This window comes from Bos taurus, chromosome 11, assembly GCF_002263795.3.
Source record: "Bos taurus isolate L1 Dominette 01449 registration number 42190680 breed Hereford chromosome 11, ARS-UCD2.0, whole genome shotgun sequence".
NCBI lineage: Eukaryota > Metazoa > Chordata > Mammalia > Artiodactyla > Bovidae > Bos > Bos taurus.
This window is the reverse complement of record NC_037338.1, coordinates 67,085,655-67,103,066: the sequence shown is the minus strand read 5'-3', so window position 1 is coordinate 67,103,066 and position 17,412 is coordinate 67,085,655. Positions and strand designations below refer to the sequence as shown.

At 43.1% G+C, this 17,412-nt stretch overlaps 1 protein-coding gene across 4 annotated transcripts in view; it reads right to left on the bottom strand.

Moving 5' to 3' along the window:
* The window catches only part of ARHGAP25 (Rho GTPase activating protein 25), a 94,730-nt gene extending 80,421 nt beyond the window's left edge, over positions 1 to 14,309 (bottom strand). The window contains exon 1 of one of the 4 annotated variants that reach the window (XM_015473507.3): positions 14,192 to 14,309. In XM_015473507.3, coding sequence (XP_015328993.1) covers positions 14,192 to 14,270 — 79 coding nt within the window. In that variant the 5' untranslated portion in view covers positions 14,271 to 14,309. 4 annotated transcript variants of the gene reach the window in all.
* Positions 14,310 to 17,412: the final 3,103 nt, after the last annotated feature.

The following is a 17,412-nucleotide window of genomic DNA, read 5'->3' as shown; positions in this document are numbered from 1 at the left end:
CCAGGCTTCAGCAATACGTGAATCGTGAACTTTCAGATGGTCAAGCTGGTTTTAGAAAAGCCAGAGATCAAATTGCCAACATCCGCTGGATCATGGAAAAAGCAAGAGAGTTCCAGAAAAGCATCTATTTCTGCTTTATTGACTATGCCAAAGCCTTTGACTGTGTGGATCACAATAAACTGTGGAAAATTCTGAAAGAGATGGGAATACCAGACCACCTGACCTGCCTCTTGAGAAACCTATGTGCAGGTCAGGAAGCAACAGTTAGAACTGGACGTGGAACAACAAACTGGTTCCAAATAGGAAAAGGAGTACGTCAAGGCTATATATTGTCATCCTGCTTATTTAACTTGTATACAGAGTACATCATGAGAAATTTTGGACTGGAAGAAGCACAAGCTGGAATCAAGATTGCTGGGAGAAAGATCAATAACCTCAGATACGCAGATGACACCACCCTTATGGCAGAAAGTGAAGAACTAAAGAGCCTCTTGATGAAAGTGAAAGAGGAGAGTGATAAAGTTGGCTTAAAGTTCAACATTCAGAAAATTAAGATCATGGCATCTGGTCCCATCACTTCATGGCAAATAGATGGGGAAACAGTGGAAACAGTGGCTGACTTTATTTTTGGGGGCTCCAAAATCACTGCAGATGGTGATTGCAGCCATGAAATTAAAAGACGCTTGCTCTTTGGAGAGAAAGTTATGACCAATCTAGACAGCATATTAAAAACCAGAGACATTACTTTGTCAACAAAGGTCCATCTTGTCAAGGCTATGGTTTTTCCAGTGGTCATGTATGGACATGAGAGTTGGACTATAAAGAAAGCTGAGCACTGAAGAATTGATGCTTTTGAAGTGTGGTGTTGGAGAAGACTCCTGAGAGTCCCTTGGACTGCAAGGAGATCCAACCAGTCCATCCTAAAGGAGATCAGTCCTGGGTGTTCATTGGAGGGACTGATGTTGAAGCTGAAACTCCAATACTTTGGCCACCTCATGCGAAGAGCTGACTCATTTGAAAAGACCCTGATGCTGGGAAAGATTGAGGACAGGAGGAGAAGGGGATGACAGAGGATGAGATGGTTGGATGGCATCACCGACACAACAGACATGGGCTTGGGTGGACTCCGGGAGTTGGTGATGGACAGGGAGACCTGGCGTGCTGCGGTTCATGGGGTCGCAAAGAGTCAGACACAACTGAGTGACTGAAATGAACTGAGTAGCACAGGGAGGAAGTGAACCAGCTATCACTAGGCGTGATATTGAGGATGCTCCTTAAAAGGGTCTATAATGTAAAGGTGAGCAAATAAATGTTGCATGAATGAATGAAATTAAAATGTTTGGTCTCAGTGTACTGAACACACCATGATTTTATATAAGTAGTGAAAAAATATGAGTGACCATAGAAATGTGCTTTCATTTGTGAACTAAAAGAATTGATTCTCAGCACCAATATTCTCTGAACACTGGTTTTAGAAAAATTACAATATCCAGTTGCCACTAATAAGTAGGAAATCTACTCCCAGGATACCTGAGGAGGTATATATTGATAGATTGCATATACTTATACTCTCTCCTTAAAAGAAAAGACTTCATGGGTTTTTCATATTCAAATAGAAAACTCATTTGCAATGAACACATAAATTCATACCAAAGACAAAGGAAAATATGCGTGCTAGCTGCATGGGTGAAAGTTGTGATGGAGCTTCAATTTAACTCTGAGCTTCCTGGCAGCCAAGATAAAAAGAGAAATACAGTAAGTTTCACAACTGTCTTAACAGAAAGGAGGAAGAATGTCAATCCCTCAAAGGAGACAAAGCACAGGCACTGAATTCTCAGCGAATTTTCTCACCTAGAATTACATCTAAGAGTCACCTGCCTTGTTCATTTCTTGTTCTCCTTGTTACAAAATAATCAGGAGCAGGTTTCAAGAACTCATTACCTGTGGTGGTATTCAAAACTGATGATGTGACAGTAAAGCCCAGCTCAGTGAGCTCGTCTCACTGAGGACGCCAAGGGAAGGCAGCCCTAGTACAGCTTCTCATTTGATCTGAGGTTAGAAATGAGATTATCTATAAAGAAAGGAAACAGGTGTTGCTAAACATCTGCTGTGTTATATGCATGAAACGTCTTCCTCTCAACATATGTATTATTAATTCTGTTTAATAATGAAGTGAATGTTTCTGCAAGTCAGAAAAGGCATCCCAAGCTCATGCACTGTCTTCAGTTCCACACATACCCTCTTGTTCTCCTACACTCCTATCAAGAAAAACCAATGGGCAATTCATCCCTTAGACACACCTCAGTCAATGCCACTTTCTACAGACAATTCAAGTTAATTCTCTCCAGGGAGGGCCTAGGGCACCGGTGTGGCACATTACTGATTAAGGAGAAATGCTTTGTTTAAAACCAAGTGATCAATTAGTAGGTTTTAATCATATCTTGAATGTTCAGGAGCCTTCACTGAGTTCACCACAAAGGAAGTCTACAGTTTCTAGAGCTGTGAGTGTCTCTGTTTAAATGGGCTGGGAAAGGATTGCTATATTCTCCTTCCAGTGATTTGCAGGCTCAGGACTCCCAGGGGACAAGATGTTTATGCTATGACTAAAACATGATAGAGTTTCGATTTAGTTCTGAGCTTCCTGGCAGCCAAGACAAAAAAGACACACAGTCAGTTTCACAACTGTCTTTACAGAAAGGAGGAAGCATGTCAGTCTGTCCAATGAGATCAAGGGAAGGCTAAAACGTGAGCAGGAATTGGGTGGTGGTTAAGGGGGCCCTGAGGAGACTGGCTTCCACACAGATGAGAAAGGGCAGGAACTGCAGAAGATGTGACTGGGGTCTAGAGTGTGTCTGTCTGTGTCTGCTTGGGGAAGCAGGTGCTACAAGAGACAAGTGGGCAGGTGTAATCCCTCCACAGGGAGGAGCTACACAAAATTATCGAACTTTTTTCTTCTCTGAAAGAACAAAGACCATGTACAGGAAAATCAGTGTGAGAAGGATGGCAAGTCTGGGACTCACTGAAGAACACATGCATCTATATATTAAAGAAAAGGGATGGCAGTAATGGGGAGAGAGGTGGCGGGGCCAGAATGCAGATTCCTAGGCGCCCTCCTATGGCTCCCATGACTGTTCTCATCACAGGACTTGTCTTGATGTCCTGTGATTGCTTGTCTGTGCCCCACTAGCCTGTAAGCCTTGAAAAAGCAGAGAGCAGGACTGACTGCCTTTATATTTGTTTGTCAGACCTATGGGTATCATTTGTTTGCAAAGTGATTTTGATTTTTTAGAACATTTTCAAAGGAAAAATCAAGTTTTCAAGGAGAAAAATGGTGATGAGTAAAGTATCAAGAAATGTAAATTTATCTTCTCTGTTTGTAACTTCTGCATCTCAGTTCCTGTCTGGGGATTATACAAAATTTATATACCACGCTCTAGCTAGAATCCCTCCCACTGGCCTGTGCCCCACGCTGGTTCTCCCTGCGGTATTTCCTTGAATCTCTATGAGTGTCCTTTGGTGTCAGCTGCTGTGGCCACAGCTGGGGCTTCATAAAAGCTGCTTATACACTCCCTTCTCATATCCAGTTACTCAACAACAGAGCTGCCTCATGAGAGGTTACTTTTTTTTTTCTTTCAAGCTGTCTTGTGTGTGGTGGGACCATTATCACCAACTTAGTCTTTTTAATCAGTCACAGGATCTTTCTAACTGCCATATAATGAGTGTCCTTTTCTCAAAGGACCACGCTCCAGCTGTGAAGGGAAAGGGCAGAGTTTCCCTAGTTCTCCCATAGGATGCTCTCTGCCAATGCTTTATAAACAGAGAGCCAGAGACAACAGCTTGACCATGCCTGGAAGGTACTTACGTCTGTGTATGCCATGCCTAGGTGTATGTCTAGGCTCACCCTAGACACATTTTTGGAAGTTCATGTACCAAGAGCAACTGAGCTCACCTCTGCCAATCCAAGGGCACTTGGCTCCAATCTAACAAAAGTGCAGAAGCTAAGTCAGAATCAAAGTCAGCCTTGCCTAGTGTCTGCCAGGAGGACTTTATCCATAAGTGAGCAGAAAACAAGATTTTGACTTCCCATCATTACTCAAGTTGGTCTTCGCTCTGCTGCTGTTTAGGATGACGTCAGTCCTCGTTCCCCAAGTGGTCAGGAGGCTCTCGACCTCGGCAGCAAGAGGCATGTATTTAATTTGTATCTAAAGGTAAGTCAGTGACTACATAGGGAGAGACATTTTTACTGGAACAAGGAACAGAGACAGGGGTGGGTCCCGAGAGGAGTAGTACCCTTGTGTCATGGGCTGAGGAATCAACACTCCTCCTTTGGACTCGGCGTGTGTGGGGGTGCCCCTTATGCCTCAGGGACCAGGAGCTGCTCGGGGTGTGCAAAGGCAGCTACAGCATATAGCCTCATACATTTGGGCCAGACCCCAGGCTGGTCTGGATGAGCGCTTTGGAAGTTTGGCAGTGAATTATAAAGAAAGCCTTCACCTGAGTCGAATGCCACAAACATAGACCAGTCACCACAGGCTACATGATCTTGGTTGTTCCAATCTGGGGAGTTCAACCAGGCTGGCCTGGTCACAGAAGGACCATGTAGCTCAAAAAAAAACCCTGTATCCCAAGGCTAGAGGCCCAGAAAGTCTGCAGATGGCCATGTATAAGTCCTGGCTGGTTGCAACCTCTGTAGCTGAAGGAGGGCTTTGCAACTGGCTCTAAATCACCAAAGAGCATGTGCCGCCTGCCAAACCTCATGTCAACCTGCCTGGCCAAGCACTGAAATTTGTTTTGTGTGGTTCAGTGGTTAAGAATCCGCCTGCTAACACCGGAGCACCAGGAGGCATGGGTTCGATCCCTGGGTGGAGAAGATCCCCTGGAAGATTTTAGTATTCTTGACTGAGAAATCCCATGGACAGAGAGGCCTGAAGGCCCACATTCCATGGGGTTGCAAAGAGTCAGATACAACTGAGCACCCACACATTCTTAATGATATAGTTATTAATAATATTTGTTCACTATACAAAGTCTGGCAAATACCTATGATGTAATAGTACATATATGTGTGGGTATACCTCACCCATAAATCCTTCACCCATAATTAGCTACTATGGTTGACCCTTGAACAACATGGGTTTGAACTTGGCATGTCCAATTATAGGTGATTATTTTTTTGGTAAATATAGTTTCTGTGTTTTCACTTTACAGGTCTTTAAATAAACTAAGTGTAGCAAAAAGTTTATGTCCAATTGGAGATTCTTTTCCTATTTCAATATCCTACCTCCTTGGGTGAGTCATTTATCAATTCCTTTGTTCTGGAGGCAGAGATAACAGTACCCAGGTTTCCGACTGCACGGAATGGGGAGGGAGGGCCCTGTGCCCCTAACCCCCACCTTGTTCAAGGGTCAAGTGTATAAACAAATTGTATACCTCCTTCCAGATTTTCGAGGGTTTATTTACACCTTTCTTTCTTTGTTCATTTTATACACATTAATAAAATACCCTCTTATGTGCCTACCAATTAAGATTAGTTAGGTAGCTTTGTTGTTGTTGAGTCGCTAAGTCATGTCTGACTCCACACCAGGCTCCTCTGTCCATGGGATTACAGGCAGGAATAGTGGAATGGGTTGCCGTTTCCTACTCCAGGGATTCTTCTGAACCAGGGATTGAACTCACATCTCCTGCATTGGCAGGCAGGATCTTTACCAGTGAGCCATCTAGGTACCTTTGGAGTTTCCAGATGTATTTCTTGTTCTTTTCCCTCCAGAAGTAACAACCACCCAGAACTTTATGTTAATTGGTTTCTCTATTTCCCTTGTAGTTTTGCCATATACATACGTAGACGTACATAGTTTTTAAGTTTCTTATAAATGAATCCCATTCTGATTTTGTGACTTCCCTTTTCTGTCTAATAGTAAGTTTTTACCATTCAGTCTCATTGAAATACATCACAATTAGTTTTTTGCTCTTGGATAGTATTACATTTCATAAATTTATTATAAATGTATTTTCATTTTATAAAGATACTAAAATTTCTTTTTCTTTTCTTTTATTGATGGGCACTTTGGTTGTTTCCTGTCCCTTGTTATTTCAAGAAATACCACTGTGGAACTGCTATATATCTCTTTGTGTTCATACACACAATATTTTCTCCAGGGGGCACTCTCCAGAAGGAAACGACTACTTCATAGAGTTTGTATATCATCAGTTTCACTAACTGCTACTGCTAAGTCACTTCAGTCGTGTCTGTCTCTGTGCGACCTCACAGACGGCAGCCCACCAAGCTCCCCCGTCCCTGGGATTCTCCAGGCAAGAACACTGGAGTGGGTTGCCATTTCCTTCTCCAATGCATGAAAGTGAAAAGTGAAAGTGAAGTCAGTCAGTCATATCCGACTCTTAGCGACCCCATGGACTGCAGCCTACCAGGCTCCTCCATCCATGGGATTTTCCAGGCAAGAATACTAGAGTGGGCTGCCATTTCCTTCTCCAAGTTTCACTAAACTGAATGTCAAATTGTTTTCCAAAGTTGTTATTAGTGCCTGACGGTTCCTATCACTCCACATCCCCAACAACACTTGGTATTGTCAGACTTTTTAATTTTAATCATTTTTGTGGGTGAGATTAGGTATATTATTGTACTTTTAATTTACATTTCCTAATTACTGTGATTAACCATATTTCTATTTATTTATTGGAACCATTATTCCTATTCTGTAAAAGGCCTATTCATGTTGCTTGTTCATTTTTTAAAGCATTTTTATGGATTCTTGGACTTATTTATATATTCAGTTCTCTCTGTCTCTGTTGATCTATCTATGCATCTATCTATCTAAAACTATACTTTCAAATCTAACTTCTTTAAACAAGAATAATAATTTACACTGGAAATTGATCTAGTTCTAGGGCCTTAAGTAACAAATATTTTTATTCTCCTTATGCTAATTTTCTAAAGGACAAAACTAGATTCCATATCAGAAAAATAATGATTAATCAAGTGGGGAAAAAACCTTCCTCTACTGTCATTATTCACTGTACTACTTAGGAGAGTAAAACAATAAATTTTTGTTTCTGAATAAGTTTTTCTCAACATTAAATTTCAGCAAGAAAAAACAAGTTGAGTGGACTTTCAGTCCAGTGGTTAAGATTCTCCACTGAACGGGCTTCAGTTTCGATCCCTAGGTGAAGGAACTGAGATCCCGCATACTACCACAGTCAAAATATAAATAAAAATAAATTTGTTTTTAAAGTATAGCTCACTCACTTTGGTGTACAATAGAAGCTAACACAGCATTGTAAAGCAACTATATTCCAATAAAATTTTTAAAACTATATGTCCACACACAAAAGAAAGTTGAAAACAGTACCCCTCCATAGTCACTTCTTTTTAAAAATGTATCTCAGAGTCATATGCTCTCTAGGGCCCATTCTCCCCTAGTTCGGCTTAGGGTACCTGAGAAAAAAGTAAGATGTGCCTGCAACTGGATGGATACAATGAAGTCCTGAAATTCACCCAGTCGTCTTCTAACTAAGCACTTTCCAGCCGCAGGGCAGAAGGGGCTTTCCCTCGATGGTCAATGACTTCTCAATAGAGCACCTACATTCCATCCATTGGATGTGCCAGACCCTTGGACAGAGTGCAAGAAAGGACACTGCATTCTAAAACCACCCTTCAGGGCTTACAATTCTGTTAGAAAGACAAATAAGTGATAGAACATATTTGCAAAGAATAAGACAAAACACTGCAAGAAAGCAATGGAGAGCTGTCGCAATTTTAAGTGTTGGACTAAAACTGAAGATGACAAAGGATCAAAGGAAGAAATGAGTGCTCTTGGCTCCATTTCAAGTCAAGTCGTTGGCTCGGCATTTCCCTTACCTCCAACCCCTGTTCCCTCCCAAGACCAATAGATCAGATCCAGGGTGGCCTGGGTCACGTTCTCCCATACATCCAGACCCACAGTGTGGTCTTTCATCCACCTCCCATTCACTGGGGTCTCCTCAGTCTCTGAGATGGAAGTACAGAGTTGCTCCCCACCTTGGAAATTTTCACTTTCATTGAAGCCTCAGCTCAGCACTCTCAAGATAAGATTTAGGGGAATTAGAAGTGCCACTCAGCAAAAAGATATTGGGCCCTTTCCTGGGCCACATCAGTGTCTTGCTATTTCCCTAAACAAATGCTGAACCTGGTGTCCTTCTAGGGTACTGTCCAGCCCCTGAAGTTATAACTTACTAAGAGCCTCTTGAAAGTTGCCCTTGACAATGAATCATGATGTGGTAGTTGAATTCCAGATCCAAGTGGCCTGATAACCACACCTTCTTGATGATAATCTGCTTCAGTGATTTTCAACTAGGAGAGCTGTCTCATCCCGGGACATCTAGTAATGTCTGGACATATGTATGGTTGTCACACTAGTGGTGGTAGGGGAGTGCGACCACCATCTACTGGATAGAGGCCGGGGATGCTACTAACATCCTAGAATGCAGGGGTCCCCAAACCCCAGGCCGTGGACCAGTACTGGTCATCATACTGGACAGCATATCTGTCCCCAACCCCTGGGCTTAACCACTCAGTTAAGAACCCAGTCACAAAGCAGGAGGTGAGCAAGTGAATGAAGCTTCATCTGTGTTTATAGCCACTCCCCATTGCTCACATTACTGCATTATCACAATGTAATAATAATAGAAATAAAGGGGATAATAAATGTAACGCACTTGAGCCATCCCAAAGCCATCCCCCACTCAGCCCATGGAAAAACTGTCTCCCATGTAACCAGTCCCTGGTGCCGAAAAGGTTGAGGACCATTGCTACAATGCAGAGGATAACCCCCATCACAACAATCAACCAGCCCCAAAATTTGTAGTGTCCAGCTTGAGAAACTAATCTACTCCTGACTCGCCCAGGCTGGAGAAACTACAGGTCGTTGACACCCTGACATGACCCTCAGCTCATATCTTAATAGATATGAGCTTTATTGGTTATTCTTAAGTCAGTTCCTACAGTCACACCTGGACCCAGAACGCTGGAGAGGGAACCGGAGGTCCCATGGCTGAGTCAGTGACTCTCCTCCCTCGGAGGGCTCAGTTTGTGATTTGAATTCTCACCAACGTGATATTCATAAAAAGTATTCTGGCTGCAGTCCCATCCTTGGGGTGACAAACTTGTAAATGGAATAGATAATGACAAGGGCTCCTCTGCATTTCATTTTGTGATTATAATTTTTTTCGTTATTACTGTCGTTTAGTTGCTAAGTCATGTCCAACTCTTTTGCAACCCCATGGACTATAACCCACCAGGTTCCTCTGTCCATGGGATTTCGCAGGCAAGGATACTGGAGTGGGTTGCCATTTTCTGCTCCAGGTGATCTTCCTGACCCAGGGATTGAACCCTCATCTCTTGTTTGGCAGGTGGATTCTTTACCACTGATCCACCAGGGAAGCCTGATATTTTCATTAAATAGTACCAAACAACATCATCTGCTTGTACTCAATCATTCATTCAGTTGACAAATATTTGCTGTGTGCCCACTGGGACCAAGCACCATGCTATATAAGATGAATGGCAATTTCCCAAATCCACTGACTTAGACCACAGCCCCTACAGCAGGACTTCTTGATGAGGTGAGATGGAGGGCTGGGGGCTTATTAAATTGCAGATGCTTGGGTCTCCCTTCAGAGATTCTGATTTTACAAGTCAGGATGATGCTCAGGAATCTGTATTTTTACCTAACACTGTGGTGACTTCTGACACAGGCTAACTATGGGACCATGGTTTAAGAAACATTGGTTGATATCACATGAAATCTACCCAACCTAATCCCAAGTCTGAGATTATGTAGGCCTGTACTCTAATGTGGTAATGTCCTATATGCTGGAAAAAAAAAAAACCTTAATTATTTAATCAATTAATCATTTAACCATTAATTGTCTCATTTCCCATTTTTTAAACAGAAGGAGAATAAGACTGAAACACAGATGAGGAGAGGGTAGAATGACCCCACATAAATAGAAGCAAGACACTTTCAAAGGAACAGAACTATAGAAGTTTTACTTCTAAAAGCAAATTTTTATGACATACAATAGAATGAGCATTAGCCAAGTACCTTGCTATCAACAGTAGTTAGGAGAAAAATCTCTGATTATCTAAAATCTCTCCTTATTCTCTGAACCAACCTGCAATAGTTCCCAGCTTGATTAGAGACCACTAATCCTCTCTGGTTACCAAGATAAATGGCTTCTCTGATTACTCTCAATTTTTTTTCAAATCTTTTCTTAGACCTGGAATCATTAACACTCAGATACGTGACTTTTTGCAACACACCCTTTGTTTTAGAGCACATTAACCATCATTAGAAGTCCAAGTTAGACCTGTTCCAAACTGAACATTTCTAAGTCATTAGAAACACCTTAACACTTGTCTATGTCTAGTATCAAGGAAGTTATCTCACTATACATGTATACGGGTAAAACACGGGAATCATTTCCAAGCCAATTACTCTATTGTAAATTACTGTGATCAATTTAATTGTAGAACAAACCCATATAAAGAAACTGATGATAACAATTATGGAACAGATTAAAATCAAAGGATCACATGGTAGACCTAGAGATAATCATACTAAGTAAAGTAAGCCAAAGGAAGACAAATATCATATGATATTGGTTACATGTAGAATCTAAAAAAATGACATAAATGTATACTCAATATCTTATCATAACCTATAGTGGAAGACGATGTAAAAAAAAGAATACACACACACACACACACACCCATACACAGCCGAATCATTTTGCTGTACACCTGAAACTAACACAATATTATAAATCAACTGTATTTCAATAACAATTTATTTAAAAAATCAATATATCACCATATTGTTAATGAGAAGAAGCCAGAATTAAAGGCCAGAGTATCTCAGAAAGCATACCAGAGTCCTTTAATTTAATTTATCTCGAATGCATCTATTTCAACTCCTCTAGATTTCCCTTCCATTCTGTCCTTTTTAATTAAAAGTGTCTTTACCTTCAAATGCCTGTATGTTCCACACTGTTTACTTTTTGCTATAAGCAACACCATTTTGGCCCCAAGTTCACAGAGGTCTGGCGACCCAGTAGGCTCACAAAACAGAACAGATCAAGCACTTCCAAGACTCCATCAAAACCCACTCATACATGGATGTGTCCAAACAGGAGGGAAATTATCCTTCCAAGATAAACAGAGAAAAACTCACCATGTTTTGTGAGATCTGTAGCCTTAGTCCACGCCAAGTACCCCAGATCCCACATGCCAAGAAGCTCCATTCCCACCACCTCCAAACAAACCAAAAAAAAAGAAGCCTTCCCCTGGTGCTTGGGGACTTTGAGCCAATATACCAATCTGAATGCAAATTTCACCCCACACCCAGCTTTGCCCAGAGATCCATTTTTAAGCAGACTATGCTCCCTGCAGACCAACATGCAAATGGTGGGAACTCAAGTGTAAGAACCACAAAAGCAGCAAAAAGACGTTGACCATACCTATTTTGCCAGCCTCCCCTCGCAAGTTGAAATCCCAGTTTCTTGGCAACTTCAGGGACATTTTGCTTGTGGTTTGGGTGAGTCGCTGCTGAAGCGGGAAATCTGCCACAATTCGCGCCCTTCTTGGCTTTTTGGTCTTCTTGCCTCTCGAGCTTGTGTGTGTGTGTGTGTGTGTGTGTGTGTGTGTGTGTGTGTTTCCCCTTTACAATTGCTTCACAAGCAATCTTGGGTTTGAGGTTGATCTGCCCAAGTATCTTCTCCTTTCTCAGATGAAAGGTCCATCCATCTGTCATGGGGGATGGCACCCAAGCCCTCCCACGGTCCCTCGTGGGGCTGGTGCCTTGTGAAGTGTACACCCAGCTTCTCTTGCTTTCAGTATTACCAGAAATATCCCAGTTGACACTTCGCTCTGCGTCATGGGAAGCAAAGCTCCTGTTCGAAAGAATCTCAGGCCTCACTGAGGCGAGGTCGTGATAAACAACGGCTGCCTCTTGGCTTTTTTTTTTTTTTAACTGTCTGCTTCCTTGCATTTGAGGAAGTGGGTGGCTGTTCAGTGTAGATGATACATTGAGCTCTGAAGCTCTTTTTTCAGAGAATAGGTTTTAGAAATGCTTATATAAGTAGAGTAATTGCTGTTGGGCTATAAACTTTATAGGTTTGATTAAAATTAGAAGACTCTGGCCATATACCTCTAAGCCTCCTTTCTCACTGAACAGACTGCGCTTCCAAAAATGATCAGTAAGACAATCAGCACTCCCTCGAAGGCACCCTCTTTGAGTTCTTCCTGCTATAAGGCCCACATAGTAAATTCTCCACCTGCTCTGGGTAAAGGTTCCAAGTGATCTCAACCTGATGTCAGGAGGATTCTGATGTATTTAAGTCAACATTAGCTTAGTAGACCCACTTAGGTGTTACAATGGTTCTTTGACCTTGTGTACAGGCTGTGGGTTTGGGAATCAGACTGATAAGGGTTCAAAACTCAGTTTTTCTACTTTTTAGTGCTATAGCTTTTAATAAGCAACTGAATCTCTCCGGGCCTCAGTATCCTCAGCAGTAAAATGGGTTGATAATAACCATGACTGCACAGAGCTGTGAAGGCATCTAGAACACACAGTAGGTGCACCACAAACATATTTCAATCCTTATTCCATTTAGTTCGGTTCCATGACAGGCTTTCATATGTTCAACTGGGCTGGACTAACTTAATGATTAAGTACTTGGGCCCAGAGCCAGACTGCTTGTGTTCGAACCATGGCCCAACCACTTTCAAGCTGTATGAATTTTGACGAGTTTCTTGACTACTCTGTACTTCAATAGTCTTATCTGTAAATGAGGTAAACAATAGGACCTACTTCACAGGGCTGTCATGAGGCTTAATAAAGATAGAAGGTAATAAGACTAATGAGACCACAGGGTAATGGGGCTAATACAGCAATAGGTAAGAAGGCTCACAAGAGTCGCTACTGGCCAGCATACTAGCTGCAAACTTTGGTTCATTCCTTCTCCCTCTCCTAGAAGACTCTGCCGTGCTTTCTTCTTTGCCTCCCACATGCTCACTCTGTTGGTGACCTGGCTTCCTGTTTCGCTGAGAAAGTTGATGCAATGGAGGAGAATTTCTGTAAGCTCCCACCACTGTAGGTCCCACCTCCACGCAAGAAAGCTCACACACTCAGTCTTCTGCTGGCTACAAAGGATGAATCGTGTGACCACTCTTCCATCTTTACTGCATCATCAATTTCTCCTCTCTTGGATCATTCCTACCAGCATTCAAACTTATTCTTTTTCATCCTATAGTTTTAAAAAAATCTCACTTGATGCTTCTTCCCCCTTTGGTTATGGCTCTATTTCTCTCCTTCATTTCTGAGCAAAGTTTACATAAGAATTGTATGTATTTGCAAATATCTGTCTTATTATTCTCTTCTGAATCTCTTTCGTATATCTTTTGATCCCATGACTCCCCCAAATATATTCTTATCAAGTACATTGATAACATCACTGCCACTGAACCCACTGGTCAGTTCCGCCTGTCATTTCACTTTGGACACATTTGATTACTTCCTCCAGCTCCAGGCCCACTCTCCACTTGGCCCCCACGACTCCTTGCTGGCATGGTTGTTTGCCTATCTTTCTGCCCCATCTCCATATCCTTGCTGACTCCATCTCATCTCTCTGAATTCTAAACATTGGAAGAAACCAGGATGCACTCAGTGAACTGTTTTTCCATCTATACCCACACCTCAGTGAGCTCATTTCTCTCAAGGCTTGCATGCTATGCATCTGCTGATCCCTCCAATGTAGATTTCCAGCCCAAATTGTTCCCTGAACCCCCCAGTCATATACATCTCTGCTCATATAATGAATAACCATCTCAAACAAAGCTGTTCCAAAATGTATGTTTGGGGAACCAGGCTGAAGGGGCAAAGGTGACCTGAGGCATATCCTTCTTGTGAGTGAAAAGTCTGTAAGAGGGAAGAACCACAGGAGCACATTTAAAGCTTCTGTTCTTACCATACCTGCTCACATTCCAGTGGCCAACACATATCACGTGACCAAGTCCAAAGTCAGTGAGACAGGAAATACTCACAGCCCTGAGGAGGAGGGGGAAGAAGGGAGGAGAGACTAAAAGAGACTGATCAATACTCCAATCCATCCCACCAACCCAGCTCATTCAGCCACCTACCTTCCAACCACCCCAGGGGTGCTGGATTCCTCTGAACTTGACTCAGCCAACTGCACATTTCACAGCCCCCACTCTGCATGACTGCCTGCCCAACCGAAACAACACTATTCTTTTTCTGTCCTCACTTGGAGAGGGCGTGGGGAGAGGGCACAGGTAGATAGCCATCCTGAGCTCAGCCCAGCAGCATCTCAACAGGGAACTTGATATCACCCAAAGTTTCAGCCCTGAGACCTTAAACTCAAGGACTCTGAAAAGATCTTAAAGGTAGCATGTAGAAACATGCAGAGAACTTCCCTTACTCTTCAGGGTACGTTCCTGTAAGTCTTGGAAAAACTCGTGACTGATGGGGAAGTTGCTTGTGAATACTTAGAAAGGCAGCCAGAAGAAAAGCACCCCGGAAAGGCCCAGCACCACTGCCTTGCCTCCAAGAGCCTGCTCTGGGGCCCTCCGCTGCCAGGGTAGGGGTGGAGGGCAGCACCACTGCCATGCTGCTCCCGATTCCTGGGCTCCAGAAAATGAAGAACTAGATGTCTTGTCTGGTTCCGAAGACTGAATCAGCATCTGCAACAGCAAAAGGAAAAGCAAACATTCATTCATCTCTTTGCTTATTGAATTCTAACCAGCTATTGAGAACTTAATTTATATATGCATTAATATACAGTATTTGTCTTTCTCTTTCTGACTTATTTCACTCTAAATAATAGGCTCCAGTTTCATCCATCTCATTAGAACTGGTTGAGATGCATTCCTTTTTATACCTGAGTAATATTCCATTATGTTTATGTATCCATTCGTCTGCCGATAGACATCTAGGTTGTGGTTCATTTTTAAAATCTTTATTGAATTTGCTACAATATTGCTTCTGTTTTATGTTTGGTTTTTTGGGCATGCTGCTGCTGCTGCTGACCAGGGATCAAATCCTCACCCCCGCACTGGAAGGTGAAGTCTTAACCACTGGACCATCAGGGCAGTCCCAGGAGTTAATTTTTTCCTGGATATTGGCGGAATGTTCACGTTCAGAATGTTAAACAAGCCGCTCTTGTTTCACATTCAACTTACAGTCTGTTGAGAGAGAACAATTAAGTAAGCAATTAAATATGACATGAGAAGGGGCATGTTGAATTGAAAGTTTGGGAAGCATGAGACTTTACCTTCAGTTCAGTTCAGTTCAGTCACTCAGTCGTGTCCAACTCTTTGCGACCCCATGAATCACAGCACGCCAGGCCTCCCTGTCCATTACCAACTCCCGGAGTTCACTTAGACTCACGTCCATCGAGTCAGTGATGCCATCCAGCCATCTCATCCTCTGTCGTCCCCTTCTCTTCCTGCCCCCAATCCCTGCCAGCATCAGAGTCTTTTCCAATGAGTCAACTCTTCGTATGAAGTGGCCAAAGTACTGGAGTTTCAGCTTTAGCATCATTCCTTGCAAAAAAATCCCAGGGCTGATATCCTTCAGAATGGACTTGTTTGGATCTCCTTGCAGTCCCGGGGCTCTCAAGAGTCTTCTCCAACACCACAGTTCAAAAGCATCAATTCTTCGGTGCTCAGCTTTCTTCACAGTCCAACTCTCACATCCATACATGACCACTGGAAAAACCATAGCCTTGACTAGATGGACCTTTGTTGGCCTTGGAGGGGCCTAATTGAGCCTTAGGGAGTTAGGAAAGGCTTCCTGGAGGAAGTGTCTTTTAAGGCTTCATGAATGAGTTAGGGAAGCAAAAGGATTTAAAATGTTTTCTAGATGAAACAAACAGCATGCAAGAGGCACAGAAGCAAGAAAGAACTCATCAGGTTGCTCCTAAAAAGGATAAAAGAGGAGGGATAGAGGAAAGGTGAATCTGGGGAGAGAGACCAGGGCTGGATCAGGGCTGGATCCCCGGAAAGAGGTTTGACTTTACACTGGAGGAAGTAGAAGCCACTGGGGAGCTTTTTATTGGGATAAGGATGGGGAGGCTGAGATAGACATCCAAGGGAGAGTGAGAGTGAAAGATGGCAGGAGGGAAAACAAGGTAAGAGCCAGCCAGGTGGTAAGATTGATGGCACCCGACAAGTTCCTATGGGAGAAAAAAGATGCCCACGATCCTGGCCCCTGTCCCTGCAGAGATGGAGGCTCCAATCACAGAGATGGGGGGTGGACAGAAAGAGTGAGCGTTGCTAATGAGGAAGGAGAGATACCCCAGGGAGAAGACGGTGGGCTCTGTCCGTCCAGGGCAGGTTGGAGCTACTAGGTGCTAAGAGCAGATGTTCTGCTGGTGTGAGAGCCCAGAGCTCACATTCATTCGTTCCCCACTTCACTCCATAAACATTTATCCAGGACTGTGCTGGATGAATGCTGAGTAAACAGGATGATTAACAACCTGCCTAATCCTCAAATGACTCAGGAGAGAGAAGTGTAAACATCACGGCAATGTCACTGGTGGCATAAAAACAGTGCACACACAGGGCAGGGTGAGAGCAGGAAATGTGAGCTCTGCTTGGGTGGCCAGGGTGGCTTCCCAGGATAGGTGACCCAGGAGAGACCAGGCAGACAAGGAGCAGGGTCGGGGCGCGGGAGGAAGATGTCCTGGCTGATGAAAGAGCAGAGAACTGCTACAACAGGAAGCCCATTTAGGGAAGTTCCTGGAGCAGTATATGGCTGCGGGGTAAGGCTGGAGGAAGGAAAAAGGGCCAAAGGGGCAGGGCCTCAGGCACTGGCTGAGGGGTTGGACTCTACCCTGAGATGAGAGTCAACAGTGGATTTCTTAAACATTTCTTTTATTGTTATTTTTACCATTAGAGATGTCTATGCAAGTTTTTTTTAATTTATTTGTTTTAATTGGAGGATAACTACTTTACAATATTGTGGTGGGTTTTGCCATACATCAACATGAATCAGCCATGGGTGCTCCCAAACGCCCCCATCCTGAACCACCCCCGCCACCTCCCTCCCCACCCCACCCCTCTGGGTTGTCCCAGAGTACTGGCTCTGAGTGCCCTGCATCATGTATCGAACTTGCACTGGTCATCTATTTTACAGATGGTAATGTACATGTTTCAATGCTATTTTCTTATATTGTCCCACCCTCGCCTTCTCCCACATCGTTCAAAAGTCTGTTCTTTGCATCTGTGTCTCTTTTGCTGCCTGGCATATAGGATCATCATTGCCGTCTTTCTAAATTCCATATATTTAAATAAGTATAAAGACAATAAAAGTCACTGTTATTGTTTAAGATGTAATGAAA